This window comes from Gadus macrocephalus, chromosome 21 (genome assembly GCF_031168955.1).
Source record: "Gadus macrocephalus chromosome 21, ASM3116895v1".
Classification (NCBI taxonomy): domain Eukaryota; kingdom Metazoa; phylum Chordata; class Actinopteri; order Gadiformes; family Gadidae; genus Gadus; species Gadus macrocephalus.
The window spans coordinates 16,888,168-16,906,424 of record NC_082402.1 but is presented as its reverse complement, the minus strand read 5'-3'; the positions used below and the strand labels follow the sequence as shown (position 1 = coordinate 16,906,424).

The following is an 18,257-nucleotide window of genomic DNA, read 5'->3' as shown; positions in this document are numbered from 1 at the left end:
CTCAGATGGGAGCTCCTCTTTGCGTGTTACTTCATTCTCTGAAGGTACGCTCAGACAAGTCCACTGAGTCTTCCAATCAATGAGTTCTTATTCACTTCGTTTGGGTCCTGAAGGGGGTGGTCCCCCAATACTAAAAGTCTTTGTTCACCAGATTTTTATCTTTACAGTTGAAGTTCCCCCCCCCGAGGCTAAGGTGGGGTCGGCGGCCGTGACATGTAACTCTCTGACTTTGTTTACGGTAGCCAGAGTGTCGAGGAAAAGGCCCATACTTCAAAGCATTGCTTGGGAGATGACACACGAAAAGATAGGAACAGGCAGGCAATAAAATGCATCACACGACTCTCGAACGTTCACACTTTAAGGCCCTGTCCACACGAAGCCGAAACAGGCGAAACCGTTACGGTTTCGATCTATCCGGTTTCGCAGTATCTCCGTAAAGACGGAGTCAAGCGAAACCGGGTAGATCTGTAGAAACGCTGTAGTATACATTCCAGGCCCATAAGGGGCGCTGCTTCTGCTACAGAAATCCTTGTTGTTGTGAGTTCTGAGACTCCGCGGGCTTAACAGTCATTGGCTAGAGGGTCGAGGGGTGGGGCGATGACGTCATTGTTTACGGTTTCAGGCGTCCACACGAATCCAAAACGAAACCGGGTAGATTTGAAACCACCTCCGAGGAGTTTGCGGTTTCGGTCAGCGGATTCGCCGGCTTCGTGTGGACGGAAGGCTGAACCGTACAAGACCTTTGCGGTTTCGCCATGAAATCGGCTTCGTGTGGACGGGGCCCAAATGACCCAAAAGGAGAGCAGAAGGCAGACACTATATAAAATTACACAGAATAGCAACAAAACTTAAATTCATATAGACCAAAACAATACAACATGTAGATTTTCCATCACAATCCCCCCTTTGATTATTTATAATCACAAAATGATGCAACCTTTAGGATTAAAATGATCACTTAATCACAACATGCATATGTTCATAATCTACTATGTCCGACCATGGCCTCCAAGTACAGATATTTATACCACCGTTCGCTTTTACAGAAGGTAGCATAAAATCACATAACATCACAATCAAGTCCTCTGTTTCCATATATTCAAAAGTCATAAAAACAGAAAAACAAAAAAAAAAAACAAAGAAACAAGGCTACCTTTTAAAAACATTTCTAAACAAAAATATTCTTATTTGATGTGTCCTTAATGCTGCTTCCGTGATACAAACACCTGAGTAGTTGGCAAGCACTTAATGTTTACTACTCTAAAATATTAATTGTCAATCCAGTCAGCATTAATAACACACAGTATAACCCAACATTTAAACGGTATTCCTCTTCTCTTTCCCATTGTCCTTCATGATGTCTCTGAGGGACCTACATGGGGTTTGTTTAATTTTTTTTTTTAGTAATTATTTCCTTTGGTTTGCTTTGGTATACCCAAGGTTGTTGTTGTGGGCTCCCCATCCCCCCTCTTGACGCATGAACTTTCCCATGTGTCAATTTACCATTATAAGGGAAAGCCCAGGCCTGTAAGCATGGCTTGCTGTTGCGAGCGCACCAAAAACCTTCTACTTTAATTCTGAAAAACATTGTAGCATACATCATGGTTATGCTTTTTGGGTTTCAATTTTAACGTTTTGTGCCTTAATGAATTCTACCGCTGTCGTACATTTGAACTTTGTTTGTCTAACACATTTCTTTAACCTTCAACTTTTCTACTTGTCTATGTTTCTTCAAACCACTTTTCCTGATGACTTTCAAACCTTTCAGATGTAAGAAATTATCACACAATTTATACACAGTCCTAGTTACACATTAGATCTTTCTCTTGTAATATGTGTGAATGCTGTTACTAGTGCGATACTTTACATCCGCCTGGACACTGCTCTTCTCTCCATCCGCCTGGACACGCCTCCACCTCTCTCTCTGCTTTCTGCCTCTCATTTGCATCACGGGCTGTCCTTTGAAGTGCCTGTCCCCACGTCTCTCCCGTCTCTGCGACCCTCCTTTTTCTCAATGTTCAGGCCACTTCCTTATGGCTACACAGGCACCATGGAGGCCACCACTCTGGTGCTGTTGGTCCTGCTGGACTGTCTCCTTGTGTCGTCCAGCAGACCGTTCCGTAGCTCTTCAGGTGGGCCTCCCATGGTCTGTAACTTCATAAAGTCTGATGCAGAGGAGTTGTGACGTGGGGTATTTGCACTGTATTGGGCCACTGGTCGGGCTGAAAGCAGGAGGAGGAGGAGCGTTGTCCAGGTCCGGATCTATTTGAACAAAACTTGATGCAGATGGGTTATCTTTCTCCCCACCCCTTTCCTTATCTTGTCTTGCCTTCCGTTCTCATCTATCTCTTCTCCTTCCATAACACATACTTCCAATCTCTCTCATACGTTCATTAATTCACCTTGTTGCCATTTTGGCCATAAAACATTAACAAAATATCATAATATAAAAATCTGCATTTTCAATATTAGGCAATACACTTCTGTTGTCAGTCGGGGGTCAGTCGGGGTTAGTCTGGGTCAGTTGGGGTCATGGCTGTGTGATATGGTTGACCATTAAATTGGTTGTGATAGATTGTAAAAATCGAGTATCCACTGTCTACAATAGCCCGTTGTTTACTATAACCATATATCATAACTATATATAATAACCATATATAATATTACATTTAGCTGATCAGGTCGCGTAATGCTGGTGAGAACCATACAACAATAATTTGGATGTGGTGCTTGTGTGCGTTGTGACGTTGAGACCATTTTGCGTGTTTGTGTCATGGTGTTCATACCGCCTCCTTGGACCTGGTCTGCTCCTGCGTCCCGTCAATGCGAATGCCCCCTTCCATCTTTGCCTCTCTCTTTTTCCTTGGGACAGTCTTTGATCAAATGATCCTCGGCTCCACAATAATGACAGTTCCATCGTCTGGCGTTCTCCTTTCTCTTTTCTTTCGGACAGTCTTTGATCCAATGATCCTTGGCTCCACAATAATGACAGTTCCATCGTCCGGCGTTCTCCTTTCTCTTTTCTTTCGGCCGGTCGCCTCTTTGGTCTCTGTTGCGACGGGTGGGCTTAGGATTCTCCAGGGCCTCCAGTTGGGTGAGCTGGAGCTTCTTGGCTTCGTCCCTCCCGGGCATGTCGCCTTGGCTGTACGTACAGAGTTGGCGAACTTTGCTGATGGAGGCCTTGTGTTGTTGGACCAACTCTTGAAGGGCTGTGGCGAAGGCAGCCCCTCCCACTGCAGATGGGTCTGGGAGCCATTCCGCTATGTCCTTAATGTCACTGGGTCTCCATGCACGGAAAACGTATGCTGGACTGCCATCCTGGGGGTTCAGTACTTCGATCATGGGGAATTGTCCATCCATCACGTCCCCATGTTTAAGAGTTGGGGAGAACGCCATTCCCTGGTTTCTCAAGCGGCTGGCGACGGGTTCCCGCTTGGTCGGTGTGGCCGTCGCCTGCTGGAATGATTGTGGAGCATTCCCCTGGCTACGAGTTGCAGGCCTATCTTCTCTCGCGCTGCGAGCGGGGGCTTTCTCCTCTTCTTCGGGGTCAGGGTAGGCGGCTTCATGGGCGTTGTCATACGGGGGAGGAGAAGGGGGATTTGCACGCGGTCCGCCGGTGCAGTCCAGGTCCGGGTCTATATCTCGGGTGACATTGAGATTAAAAATCCCTACACTCTCTACGCTCTCTGTCCCTGGCTGATTTTTTTTTTCTATCCTGGCCCTCTCTTTCCCACAAATAAAATGCGCACCAACATAGTTTGGAACTTTTCTTTTTCATTTCTGACTCCAACAATCGTTTTAAGCTAAAACTCCCCATTTCAGGAAAACCCAGTTTGCACCAATATTTTAAACCCTCCAGAGCCGCTTCACCATGCTTCTCCAACATCACCTTCGCAGGTCCCGTTATCTCAGTTTTTCCAGATTTGTTCCCCATATTTTAGATCCTTTTACACTAATTATTATTTAACAAATTATCTAATATCGCCGAAACCTCCTTGTTACTACACACATATACATATATTTATTAATGAATACCTATTATTATTATTTATATATATATATATATAACACCAACCGCGCTTCAACGGGTTTCCCTTTACCGTCCCTGACAGACCCTAGCTGCCCTTTCTGTTACCTATATAGCCATATATATATTGACGGAAGCGAAACGGAGCTACCGCATGTTCCTATAACAGAGTTTCTTTGAACGAGGCCTAAGTTCAGATATAAGTTTACGTTTACCGAAACATTTATATACCGTTCCTGTAACGGATTTTATTTTGAAGCTTTAACAGTATTGTGATCTCACCTGCTCGAATTCTTTTTTCCTTTGGATACCGTACTGAAGAACCACTAGTTTATCCCCTCAGGCACCCTTTCCTCGACCTCTGGTTTGGTTACAGTCTGGTTACAGTCACCTGGAGGCGAGGTAGAGCTTTGGGACTGAGAACGAATCCTCAGACCTGTATTGGAAGCTGATATTTCGTAGAATCTTCAGGTTAGATATCCCGGACGAGCCCCCAACTGTCGTGGCAATTTCTGTATCAGATATTGCGTCTAAGCAGATGAGATATTTAGATGCAAAAAGCACACAATACTGTTGACAATTAGTGGTTATATATATTTGTAATAAAAGTACGAACAAAGATACATCACAACATGCATCAACAAACAACATAACAGGCATACATTACAATAATCTGAGGCCTCAGATGGGAGCTCCTCTTTGCGTGTTACTTCATTCTCTGAAGGTACGCTCAGACAAGTCCACTGAGTCTTCCAATCAATGAGTTCTTATTCACTTCGTTTGGGTCCTGAAGGGGGTGGTCCCCCAATACTAAAAGTCTTTGTTCACCAGATTGTTATCTTTACAGTTGAAGCTCCCCCCCCCCCCCCCCGAGGCTAAGGTGGGGTCGGCGGCCGTGACATGTAACTCTCTGACTTTGTTTACGCTAGCCAGAGTGTCGAGGAAAAGGCCCATACTTCAAAGCATTGCTTGGGAGATGACACACGAAAAGATAGGAACAGGCAGGCAATAAAATGCATCACACGACTCTCGAACGTTCACACTTTAAATGACCCAAAAGGAGAGCAGAAGGCACACTATATAAAATTACACAGAATAGCAACAAAACTTAAATTCATATAGACCAAAACAATACAACATGTAGATTTTCCATCACACTGTGCAGAGTGAGAGAGATGGCTTCAATGGATGACCAGGGATTGGTGGCGGCGTTACCCAGGAAGGGCGGCTGTAGTTAACTGCAAGCAACAGTTAACTCCACTTCACTTGAATAGTGAAGTGGAGGAAGGAGTCGAAATGAGACTTCATTAACAGATTCATGTACAGCTCAGATTTATATGGAGATAAGCTTCTTACACAACTTGCATACAGCATAAGCAAGTAACAGAAACAGGCTGGGAAGATTCTTTTTTCATTATTTAAATTAAGCTTCAGTGATCTAAAGCAACACAACGTATTGTAACATTCACAATCACATTCATTGTATCATTCAACACACGCCTGCTTGAGATCAAGAGGCAGAGTTTTAAGAATCAGAAAGAAGAAAAAGAAAGACCTGCACACATTCTTAAAGCTCCCACACATTTTTTCAATCACATAACACTTAACTTAACATTTCAATCATTTCGATCTTCCTTAGAATCACAGAGCAAAGGAGATCCTGATGGAATTGTTGTGAAATCAAGATTTGTGGGAGGTTTTTAGAATGTGTGCAGGTCTTTCTTTTGTTTCCCTCTGATTCGTTTTTTTTACCAGGCAAGCATATAATTTCATGCAAGCGAGTGTTTACTTCCTGGTTACAGGTCGCGCGATAGCACATATCATCTCATGCAAGCGAGTGTTTACTTCCTGGTTACCGGTCGCGCGATAGTACATATCATCTCATGCGATCTTAAAGAGAACATGACGTGAACAGTTTAGGAATGCATATTCCGGGAAAACATTAGAACTCTGAAATGCTGACTAAATATAAATCATGTTTTTATCTGTAACATTAAACCTACACTGACAACAAGTAATAACTTAAAGGTCCCATGACATGAAAATCTCACTTTGTGAGGTTTTCTAACATAAATATGAGTTCCCCTAGCCTGCCTATGGTCCCCCAGTGGCTAAAACTTATGTTTGGTGTAAAACGAGCACTAGCTGTTCTGCTCGCCTTTGAAAAAACGGAGGCTCAAGCGCGCTGATTTGGAATGTCTTTATTTATGTCTATGTTTATCGTCATAAAGCATCTAAGCTCCTCCCCTTACTCTACCTGGCCCACCCAGAGACGTTGGCCCGCCAATGAGACACGACCGTGTGAGCGCCACATGTGTGTGTGTGTGTGAATACACACACTGGAATGCAAGTATTTCTTGTCGGTTCTTTGACGTCTCTTGTATTTCCACAACGAGACAGTGGGGGTTATCTGAGCCATGGTTGAGAAGGAATTGGGGGAAAGGAACTTTGGCTTTGACTCGCTGAAGTACATGAACTGCGACATGCCGGCGGTTGCCGCGAGGCACCATCGCCCGGCAGCGGGCACCCGGCAGCAGGCAGAAAGTGGAAGAACCAGAGACGTCGCAGAACCCGACAAAGTCGTTTGTGATTCATAATATCGTCTGGAGGCGCACACAGCTTTTGGCCGTGATAATATGTATTATATGATATAGATATCTATGTATTATATGATATTATTTAGATATAGAGCTCCAGGACTGTATCGCAAGTGTTGTACACTTCCTTGTTATTTGGATAACTGTTCTGCTTTTGGTGTTATGGCGCATAACACGTCAGACTCTCGTCTCTGGTATTTCTACAACAAGACTCGTAGTGGGGGTTAACTCAGCCAAGGTTGAGAATGAATTGGGGGGAAGGAACTTTGGCTTTGACTCCCTCAAGAACATGAACCACGACATGGAGGAGAAAGGGATTGTTGGCGGCGAATGTCTCCCGCTTGAGCCCCGCTGAGGGACCTTCGCCGGAGGCGGAGGTGCCTAAGCGCTGCCCGGCAACAATCCCTTTCTCCTCCTTGTCGCGGTTCCGTCTACTTCACATTGATGTGGACGTGGAAGAACCAGGAACGTCTGAGAACCCAACGCGGTCGTTTGAGATTCATAATATCGGCTCACACAGCCTTTGGCCGTGATAATATATATTATATGATATAGATATCTATGTAGGCTATATGATAATATTTAGGTATAGAGCTCCAGGACTCCGTGTGTTCTAGAATATTTACAGAACACGGCTAAAGGCTGTGTGCGCCTCGCCATTGCAATACATCCACTGTAAACAGAGCGCATGGTACCGTGGCTGCAAGCTGCTCAGGGCCCCCATCCTCCTCCTTGACCCGCCTCGCTCCTCCATATTTGCATTATAGCTACAGACATCAAAACAGCGCATTTGGGGGAAGCTCAATGTGCGACTGGCTCGGAGTGGCTGTAACTCTGCACCACGGCTGAATTTCGGGAACGTCTTTGAATACTGTGTTAGTTGCCCACTAATACCTATATTAAAGAATGCATAAAATAGCAAGTCATGGGACCTTTAAAAATGAAACATAAAAGCAGACTACTACTTACTTGCCGTTGCCTGGCTGGGGGAGAAAGGTCCGTCGGAGCAGCGATGGCTTCTTGACATCGGGTAGGTGCATGCAGGCTATCTAGGCTATTCTAATGTCTCATTTTTGCTGCTGGCGCTCGGCATAGGCGACCTATGTGTTGGGGGCGCCCTTAATTAATTAAGATACCGTAGCACGCAGGAGTCAGGACGGTGCTCCCCCCCGGGCTAAAGCCCCGGATGTTTTCAATTGCTAACGACGCGCCTGCTCTTAAGTTATATAAATCGATATAAACAACTACCATACCTCTCACTCATGTGAATAGGCATTCAACACTGTGATGGAAATTATTAATAATGCATGAACATAAACTCATCTCTTTGAGGGGGCAGCTCGTCTGATACCCTGTGTTTAACAAAACAAAGATGCAGCTATTGAAGTTGATGTCCATTGCTTGTCAACAGCCCATTTTCCATAAACCAATTCTGGTTATCTAGTTGCAATAGGATACTATCTATGATGCATGTTAACTAGCCTAATGAGCTTGCAAATACACATAGACATAATATTAACAAATTCATTGACACGTTTGTAAATGCTTGGCTCGGTCGAGATGCGTTTCTTGGTCAGCCAGTGGTCTTGAGACGCCCCATCCCCTCATGAAAGGGGATTGACCTGTGAGGTCGACTGCTGCAGGCAGCTCGCACTATTTATTACTAAACATTAAAATACGCAAACCTGTTGTTATTATGAGGATGAAGCCGTTGTGTATTCAGGGCAGATTATCCAGGCAGTAGAGAGGGGAGGAGCTAGCCGCACCTTATCCTTTCATATTTACCACAGCCTTTTGAGGTCAAGATGAATAAAGTTGAAGCCAGGAAGTATTTTACCTACACTACCGTGTAAAAGTTTGAGGTTACTGTTTATTTCAATGAAGATAACATTAAATTAATCAGAAATACAGTCTAGACATTGTTAATGTGGTAAATTACTATTCTAGCCTGAAACTGCCGATTTTATGGAATATTTTATGGAACATGTAACGACTAGTTGGACTGTATGTGATGCACAATCCCTTACTAAAAATATATTCTCTACGTTGAATGGGTTTTGTCTTTACTTTGACTGCAGACACTTTGAAGGGCACAAGTTTGGATGCTATAATTCCATTTGAAATTGCATATCACACAGTCTTCTGTTTCATGTTTATTATATAATTTGTTTTTCATTGTAATTTTCATACACGACAACGATACTATAAAAGTATCATAAAGTTTGCATGGGTGGTAACCCTGATGATAACACGCCCACCTCCTTCCCAGAACTCTCAGCCCAAAGCAAACTCCAGCTGGCAGACAATCCAACAGTGGCTTTGAAAACACTCAATGAATATGCAGACTTTTTGAGATCTAGGTATTTTTGTCTGGGCAAAATTAGAGCCCCCATGAATATATGAAATGTGATCATGGCAACTATTTGCTCTTTTCAAAGTCAAGTTGGCTGCAAGCCGCCACATGAAGCCACTCGCAGGGCTTCCTGTTTGATTACGAGGACATCATCCGAGACCAATAATCTGGTTATTACATTCAAGGAAAATATGGGCCTACAGATTGGTCTAAACTAAATGATGCGGAAAGAATGCCAAAACGCCCCTGTGTGTCGGGATATGAGTTTCCCTGATCTGTGAGGCCGCATGTCAAACAGGAGCAGGGATATGAGCTGATCTGTGAGACTGTATGTCAGACAGGGGCAGGGATATGAGCTGATCTGTGAGACCAGCCGTATGACCTACAGGAGTAGGGATATGAGCTGATCTGTGAGACCAGCCGTATGTAACCGGGCATGTTCAGCTACTAGGCCCTGCCATTTTTCAATCCAAAAAAATTATCAATATGCATTAATCCCATCAACCCCTTAAGATTTCAGCTTTCCTTTGACACAGACTATGTATATAAGCATGGTTGCACTCATCTTGACAGACTATTTGCGCTGATGTCTAAAGCCTTGAAAGTCCAATGTTGGGCTCGAATTCACGACCCTCAGATTAAGACTCTCATGCTCTACCGACTGAACTAACCGGACATAAATAACACACACTAAGTAAATAAGTGTGTGTGTGTGATATTCTCATTTAGAAAAGCGCTGTATAAATGCAGTCCATTAACCCTTTTCCCAGTGGATCAGGCAGACCCGTACGCCTACGTCGCCGCTCTCCACTTTGACCAGATGCTGCAGCGCTTTGGATCACCCATCATCATCCTCAACCTGGTCAAGGTAACACACACACACACACACACACACACACACACACACACACACACACACACACACACACACACACACACACACACACACACACACACACACACACACACACACACACACACACACACACACACACACACACACACACAAGAGAGAGAGAGCGTGTTCCACTGTAATTGAAAGTCCTCAGTCCCTGAGGAGGTGTAGTCGATGTCCCGGCAGGACTTGAGGCAGGACACTTTTTTACAAACTTTCATTGGATGGCACCCTAACAAGTTTGGTTGCATCCCCCGTTTTCAGGAAGTATCATTATGAAGAAGAACCCCAGTCTCAGTTTGAGGAAGGAGATTAATCTTTTTATTGATGATGATTGGTTGTCTTTTTTAAGAAGGTCAGGGAAATAAAGCTGAGTGAGATTGCTTTAGTAATGTGTAATAACATGGAGCTCGCTAGCGAGCATACGCATTGTAGTACAATTGGAGGTACAGTGAAATTTCTAATATATCTAATATTATTTTGGTAGATTTAATAAAGTCAAACCTCAGAGCCACTGATTCATTTGTTTATTTGATACTCTTTGTAGAGCAATTCCTGGTACCACTATAAAAATGGGATGACAAATTGGAAGTAATAAGTGGGACTTGACATTAAAATGAAAACAAGTGCTATCAAGACAGGGCAGTAAAGGTAATTGGTAGTAAAAAAAAAAGATTTGTCATCCCTTTATAACCATCAACCATAAATTGAAACCATTCTTTTTTTTTTCTATCTCAAATAGTGATACTTAAGGCACTCATAATGCATTGAAGAAATCACAAAGCAAGCCTTTGGCTTTGGTCAGTATTACAGTCCACGCTGTGGAGAGTCCTCCGAATCGAATGTGACCACACGAAACAAACACAGCTCACATTCTGCTGACTGAGGGCCGCTGAGCTGTGTTTTTAAACGTGTTTACTGGCAACAGACTATATCTACTGAACAGATGGTGCAGTTGGGTGTCTCACTGCTGCAAGGGAGACACGCTGCTGTCCTGCGTCCGAGGACAGACTTAGTTAGATGCCCGTAAACTGTTGGTGATTTAAAACCATATCCTTTGCTGTGGAATAGGGCAGGTACAGAGATCGTGGACAAGTGTGAATGGAGCGGCGCTCAATGTTGTTGAACATGCATGTAGGCATCTTCTGTGGTGTGTGTGTGTGTGTGTGTGTGTGTGTGTCTGTTTGTGTGTGTGGTGTTAGTGAGCGTTTGACCCATTCAGCATGTCCATCGAGGTTGGTACAAGTTCTCCCTGCACTCCTCACTGAAGAGGAGGCTAAAGTGGACTTGAAGGGGCTTGGAGTGGAGGACAGCGGAGGGAGTTGTGCACCTGTCTCCATGTTTCTACTGGGCAGTCTCGTCCTCAGAATGAACACTCTGCGTCCCTCACTATCCCGTCTCCTGTTGGAGTCCTGCCTCAACCCCTGGGAGCTGATACATTGCATAGGAAACATGTGTGTCACTGATGCATGCGTCCCTGGAAGTACCAGCTAGCGTCTTTGCGTATAAATTAGAGCTGTCAGTTAAACGCGTTATTAACGGCGTTAACGCAAACCAAATTTAACGGCGTTAAAAATGTTATCGCGCGATTAACGTAAAAAAAAAAATATATATATATATTTTTTTTTTTCTTTGCCTCAAAACAAAGAAGCAGTAGCCTGACTGCTATGTTCAAATTACATTTGTTCAAAGCAGTCGTTTAATTGCACTATAGGCTCTTTTTTTGTATCGTCCTGTTTTGATCAGTATATGCCAATGTTGTTATCAATAAAAAATCATTTGCACAAGGCAAGCCGATGCACTTCACCATGTTGATAAGAGAATTAAAATGAGAAGAATTATGGGACAAAAAAATCAAGGGATATTTAGCATAGAAAAAGAATTTGCGATTAATCGTGAGTTAACTATGACATTAATGCGATTAATCACGATTAAATATTTTAATCGCTTGACAGCTCTAGTATAAATGCAACAACTGTGGCCCGGCATATTACAAGAGGTAACGCTGTCTCCCCTCTCTTTTGTGATGTTTTTTAAGAAACGCGAAAAGAGGAAACATGAGAAGATCCTGAGTGAGGAGCTGTACCCGGCAGTGATCAACCTAAACCAGTTCCTACCGCCCGAGCACTGCATTGACTACATTGCCTGGGACATGGCCCGCTACACCAAGAGGTACACCCAGAGCAGCCTTTTTTTTTATGTTTTGGCATTTTTATGCTTTATGATAGAGTGAGATCAACAGGAAGGTATGGGAGAGAGAGGGAAGGACATGCAGGCGCCCCCAGGAACACTATTCAGCCCTTTAGCAGAAATCCTTTTGGTCAAAATGAACTTTTGTTGTTGTTGATGTCATTAATGAGGCAGTAGGGGTTTGTCTGCATTGAAGGTCTGCAGATTATCTGTAGACCACAAGATGCTTATCCTGCCTCCCTGCTCCTTATTAACATGAATCTGGATTATGGAACCACAGGTAGAATTGGGATGTTGTGCAACAGTTGAGTCATGGTGCTGATAAGTGTGGGTGACTGTTTTGGAGCTCTGGTCTCCTTGGGGATTGGCTGAGTGGGTGGACAGCCTTTTACTGAGTCCCCATTGCGGCTGGTTCCCTCTCAGCCCAGGCTCTATGCTGTGCTCTCCTCACCATTATGCTAGCCAGACAGGGTCAGCTGCTCTTGTGCAGCCCACACATCAGTTGGTGGCCCCATTTTGAAAATGTCAACCACTGCGTAACTGTGCCAACATAATGAAACACAATTATTTCAAGGTACACACTTGCACTTTATTGATGGAAAATCTGCAGCTGTATGTCTAGTTAATTTGGACAGCTTTCCCATGATGCTGGTGAATGATTCAGTCGTGATCAGTTTTCCATACACATTAATTATAACATAATGAATTCCAGTAACAGATTTGCAGAGGGGGTTATGATCATGATTTAAAGGTAAAGAATAAGACGATTATTGAAGTTAAACTCAAGTTTTCTCTTCCCTGGCACCCTGTGGCCTCCTCTGTTTCTCTCCTTGCAGTAAACTCTGCAACGTGTTGGACCGCCTCAGCATGATCGCAGAGAACGTGGTCAAAAGAACGGGATTCTACATCAACCGCTCTGACTTCTACTGTCACACCCTGAGACCCGACGAGAGGTATGGCCCCGCCTCTCTCTCCCTGTTGTTGTGACGTTCTGAAGAGAATAAATCAGATCCGATTATATACAGACCATTACACACATGTCTATCACTGTTTTAACATAAATGTGATTAAAACAAGGGAATGCAAACAGTAAAAGAAAAGCTGTATCCATTTATTTCCAGAGAGCTTTACATGATCAGATTCTCCCTTATTCTTTCTTCATCTCTGTCTCTCTCATCGTGCCTCACTGCCCAGGGTGTGGGTTGGTACCCATAGGCACTATCTTTCTCGTGCTGATTCTTTGCACAATGCTTTGGGGCAGATTATCTGCACATTTATATTGGTGTTAGTTTGCATGCACATGCCTGGCTCATCCTGCTTCTAGTTGGAGCTTTGGGAGGCCCTTCCTCACAAGCTAAAGCTACGAGTCCTCAGAATACATTATGCCCATGAAGGGTATGTCGGGGATGTTGAGTTGGCACTTAATCTGTGTCAACAACGTGGGAAATAAGCCGCTGCTGTCCCTGTTTCTACAATGATCTGAACGAGATGTCACCTCGTCAAGTGTCGCCCGGTTATTGTTGACATCGTTCAAATCCAGTTATTCACGTCAGTGTTCTGTGGTTTTCCCTCTGAATCCTCCAGCAACATGCAGAGTACTGTCGTGGCAATTTCTCTATCAGAGTTTGCGTCTAAGACAGATGAGATACTTAGATGCAAAAAGCACACAATACTGTAGACAATTGGTGGTCATATATATTTGTAATAAAAGTACGAACAAAGATACATCACAACATGCATCAACAAACAATAAAACAGGCAAACATTACAATAATCTGAGGCCTCAGATGGGAGCTTCTCGTTGCGTGTTACTTCATTCTCTAAAGGTACTCTCGGGAGAAGTCCACCGATTGTTCCGAGTCGTGAGTTCTTATTCACTTGGGTTGGGTTCTGGAGGGGGTGTCCCCCAATAAACCAAAAGCCTTTGTTTACCAGATGGTAATCTTTACAACTGAAGCTCCCCTGGATGCCATTAGAGGGGGTGGCGGCCGTGCCATGTAACCCTATGGCTTCATTGACGCTAGCCAGGGGGTCGAGGAACAGGCAGTGTGCGAATTAAGGGGGAGCAGGGGGAGCTATAGCTCCCCTAGTGGTGACATGAGCTCCCCTGGAAACATGGTTTTTGAAATTTTGGGGGAGCTCTAAAATATTTATATGATATCCAAATAAATGCTATTTTGGGCATGTCTTTCTAAAAGGTGTAAAATAAGTGAAAATAAAATTATATTTTGAGTTTATGATTCATGAAAACAACGTAGCCTAATGCTCGTCATTATTGCCGCTCGAAGCGTGGGGGCGCTGTCTGCAGCCCCAATCACACAAGCTTGTTTCAAGCCTCTCCAGGCATTGAGACGTTTGTGTGTTGTTTTATAGCTGTATTATTAATAATAATGGCATTATAATTGTTCATGGTTAGGCTGCCGCTATAGGCTGGCTGCTTGTGTGTTCTGCTCTGAGTTGATTTAATTAAACAGTCAAACGTTACTTTGGTGGTCCGTGGATTATTTAAGGTTGGTCTGAAGCACTCCTTTAACCTTGAGCAACTCTGCAACTTCCAAAAAAATATTTGATTTATTTTACAATTCAAAAATGAACCAAACTTTCTTCAAAATTAAGAAATGATACTGGGAAACGAATAAACCATTATAAGTAACGAATTAACTTAATAAGTGATCGAAATACTTTTATCAACCACCCCCCCCCCCCCCCCCCCCAGCTCCCCCGGAGACCGTGGTATAATTCGCACACTGGGAACAGGCCCATACATCAAAGGATTGCATGGAAGATGACTTACAACACACAAAAACATAGGAACAGGCAGGCAATAAAATGCATCATACGACCCTCGAAGGTTCACACTTTAAATGACCCACAAGGAGAGTAGAAGGCAGGCAATATATGCATCACATAAAATAGTAAGTTCGTAGATAGACAAAAAACGTAACAACATGTCGATTTTCCATCACAGTACACAGGCACGTCTGTCAACAAGGCTGTTTAAAGCACAGCTGCTTGTCTGCGTGCTGGTGTAAAAATAAAGTATAGCTCAGGCTTTATAATCCACGTATTTTATTCCACCAGCCGACAACATAGGGAAGTGAAACAAAGTCATCATTGGCTCCTGTTTTAAAGTTGCTAAATATTCTTTCAAAGCTCTATCCCAGTACCCCACTAGGAGCACCACTGTGTTGAACTGGTGGAGAGCACCTTTAGACTCTTCTTAACCGTCCTCACCAACTCTTTTGGAAACCTGTCCAGCTTATGTGGTGAATGATTGAATTATGACCAGGGTTCTCTCTGTCTGTGTGTGTGGTAACAGGTGGGGAGACGTTGGCGGTCACATCACATCCACAGGACGTCTTCAGGTATGGAGTGGAGCCCAACGCCTCACTATGAAGTGAAATAAAGTGAAACAGCTCCTTCACTCTGATCGGCGCTAGTCTGCCGTCAGAGTTTAGACTCTAAAATCTGATCTGTGAGACTAGGCTGTGTATCTGACCTTAGTAACTCTCCCTTTTGTGCAGCTAACACATGATGCTACATTAGGCACTCCCACACATCATCAATGTTGCGTATACTGGTGTGGGCGGATTGATCTAAAGCTCAAATATAAGGAATATAATGTAAGGAAATATACATGGTACTTAGTCTTGCCTTTTTAAGACTAATATGAATTTACAAATCTATAACGAAAAAACGGTTACCAAATGTCAATGTTTTTTAACACAAACATTATTATTTACCGACCAGTTCCTAAACTAAGCCATGACATTTAAATTACTTCGACAAAATACCGGAGCCAGTACAACAATATCTTCCAGAGGATGAGAGCTCTTGGACATTTCAGACACTTTTTATCAACGTCACAATTCTCAGCTCAATAGGTATTTTGCTAAGCTGCTTGACAAACCTTTGGTTGTTCCTCCCGCTTTCGCTGTAGACTGGGGTACTGCGGACCAACTGTGTGGACTGTCTGGACCGGACCAACACTGCCCAGTTCATGGTGGGGAAGTGTGCTCTGGCCTATCAGCTGTACGCGCTCGGCATGATTGACAAGCCCAAGCTTCAGTTCGATACGGACTGCGTCAGGTAAACCCAGACTCTACCAGGACCCCACAGTGGGCATCTGGGCATGGGCCTTATTTTGTAATAATGTAGTCAATTATAATCTATATTTAAGGGTACAATATGTAGGAAATTGACTGTACATAATCAAACAATTATCTGCATGACCGTTATGTTTCACTATTTTCAGAGTACCCGGGTTGCCCCGATACGAAAAAAGCAATGGAAGCAAAAAAACTAACGTGTTCCTTTTGAGAATGCACTTGATTCTACCCAACGCAAAAGAGTCCATGAATAGACCCGAGCTCAAATACAGCTCCAGCTTGGGATTGCATTTGGAAGATGGAGGTCGCCGAGAGCCCCGAAGGGTTTCAGGACAGATGGTTTACTTTCCACTGTGTGTCCCAGGTTGTTTGAGGAGCTGTACGAGGACCACGGAGACACTCTCTCCTTGCAGTACGGTGGCTCCCAACTGGTCCACAGGGTCAAGACCTACCGCAAAATCGCCCCCTGGACCCAACACTCCAAGGACATCATGCAGACGCTGTCCCGCTACTACAGCAACGCCTTCTCAGGTAGCACACAGCCTTCTCTCCTCTGCACACAAACAAACACTGACTGACACAGCCTCTTAATAGCACACACCAAACTCCTGCAATCGTTTTAGCTGCTTCCTTTCATTACACCCTCAAGTGGGATCCTAAAATAACCAGCGTGAACCCATGCTTTGCTTCCAAATGTCCTCTCCTCTTCCATGCCCCTCCCCAACCAGGAGACCCACCTGACCCGCCAGTCACCTGTTACTATGGAGACACTGGGGCCGGTGGGGGGCCATGCAAAAAAATGCTCTGCTCATTGACCCCCCCTCACACAGGCACAAACACGCATGCTTAGCTCAGTTAGCACAACAGTTGCTCCCGTGGTGTACTCGCAGGGCGCGGCAAAGTACCCTTCCCACCCAACCATACGCTCTGTAGTCCCACCGCCAGTCCCCCACCTCCCACCAGCTTTCTCTGTAGTACCATCCGTCTCCTCTCCTTCCTACGAGTTAGCTCCAGATTTCATCATCACAAGTCAATACAGTGTCTCCTCTTGTGTATGGAGTACAGCTTTCATGTTATCGCTACACAAACACAAACACATACACATACATACACATACGCATACACATACTCACACACACTATCTGATGAGCATTTTACCCAAACAACATTTGATAACCAGCCAGCCTCTGGGTCTTTACTACATCTTTGTTTTACATCTCTACTGTAAAACCAGAGCTATTATAAAGTACACATTGCCTTTTCACTACAGGACTGTATACCGCTTTTTATACAGGAGTTGAAACAAGGCACGTGTCAGGAGTTAACACATAGGTTTTAGTGTACCTTGAAAATCATCGTCTCCCTAACCCTAACTCCGTTGTAAGAGTCCTATCGGAGTCGTCTAACGTGCCTCGTGTGCATGGACTTGTTGATGCGTGAACAGGGTGGTTTAAATCATCGCTTTGAAAAAATGTACATGGACAGCTGTGCTTCATCAAGTCTTCTCTTGGTCATTGTCACAGAGTTGAGATATTAGCAGTGGTCCCTGAAGGCATTCTTATTTCCCGGCGCCCGTTCAGCCTTGGAGGGCCCGGCCGTTCACTGGTGCATAGCTTTGGATCGCACATTTATCTTTGCTCACAAGTCCAAGTAAATTCTCAAATCTCTTATGGTTGCAAAACAGTTACACTGATCCAACTCTTTCATTCCTGATACCGATTGGGAGCAACACATCTCTGAATAGCACCTGTCCTCCCAGACCAGTCCCTTGTGTTTTGCTTTCATGAATATTGGTCGAACCCACTTCCTCCAAACTTTGTCAAATATGAATAAAGCTAACGGAAACATACAACACGATTGTATGCAATTTAAGTAACATATTATTTTATTATAGAATAAAAAAATATATATATATATACCTACACACAAAAATACAATAAAGGAGCAAAATTAAGGTTTTAATATAAAAAGAGTAAGTTTTTAGTATTGGTTTGTTTCTGTATAACTGTGAAGTTTCTTATTTAATCATTGTGAGCTTATTCTATCCGAGTTCTTGTTGTGCGTATCATTTGAGAGACGCAAATGC

At 43.8% G+C, this 18,257-nt stretch overlaps 1 protein-coding gene and 1 long non-coding RNA gene across 4 annotated transcripts in view; one reads left to right on the top strand and one right to left on the bottom strand.

Moving 5' to 3' along the window:
• Positions 1-18,257, top strand: part of fig4a (FIG4 phosphoinositide 5-phosphatase a) — a 93,079-nt gene that overhangs the window by 22,201 nt on the left and 52,621 nt on the right. For all 3 annotated transcript variants that reach the window (XM_060042102.1, XM_060042100.1, XM_060042101.1), the window contains 6 exons: positions 9,748-9,845; positions 11,911-12,044; positions 12,899-13,015; positions 15,382-15,427; positions 16,003-16,151; positions 16,536-16,702. In XM_060042102.1, the coding sequence (XP_059898085.1) occupies positions 9,748-9,845; positions 11,911-12,044; positions 12,899-13,015; positions 15,382-15,427; positions 16,003-16,151; positions 16,536-16,702 (711 nt within the window). The remainder of the gene's footprint in view (positions 1-9,747; positions 9,846-11,910; positions 12,045-12,898; positions 13,016-15,381; positions 15,428-16,002; positions 16,152-16,535; positions 16,703-18,257) is intronic.
• On the bottom strand, positions 1,287-5,195 carry LOC132450133 (uncharacterized). The gene is made up of 2 exons (XR_009523799.1): positions 1,880-5,195; positions 1,287-1,372 (listed from the first exon to the last, which is right to left on the bottom strand). It is a non-coding gene; the product is annotated as an uncharacterized LOC132450133 (long non-coding RNA).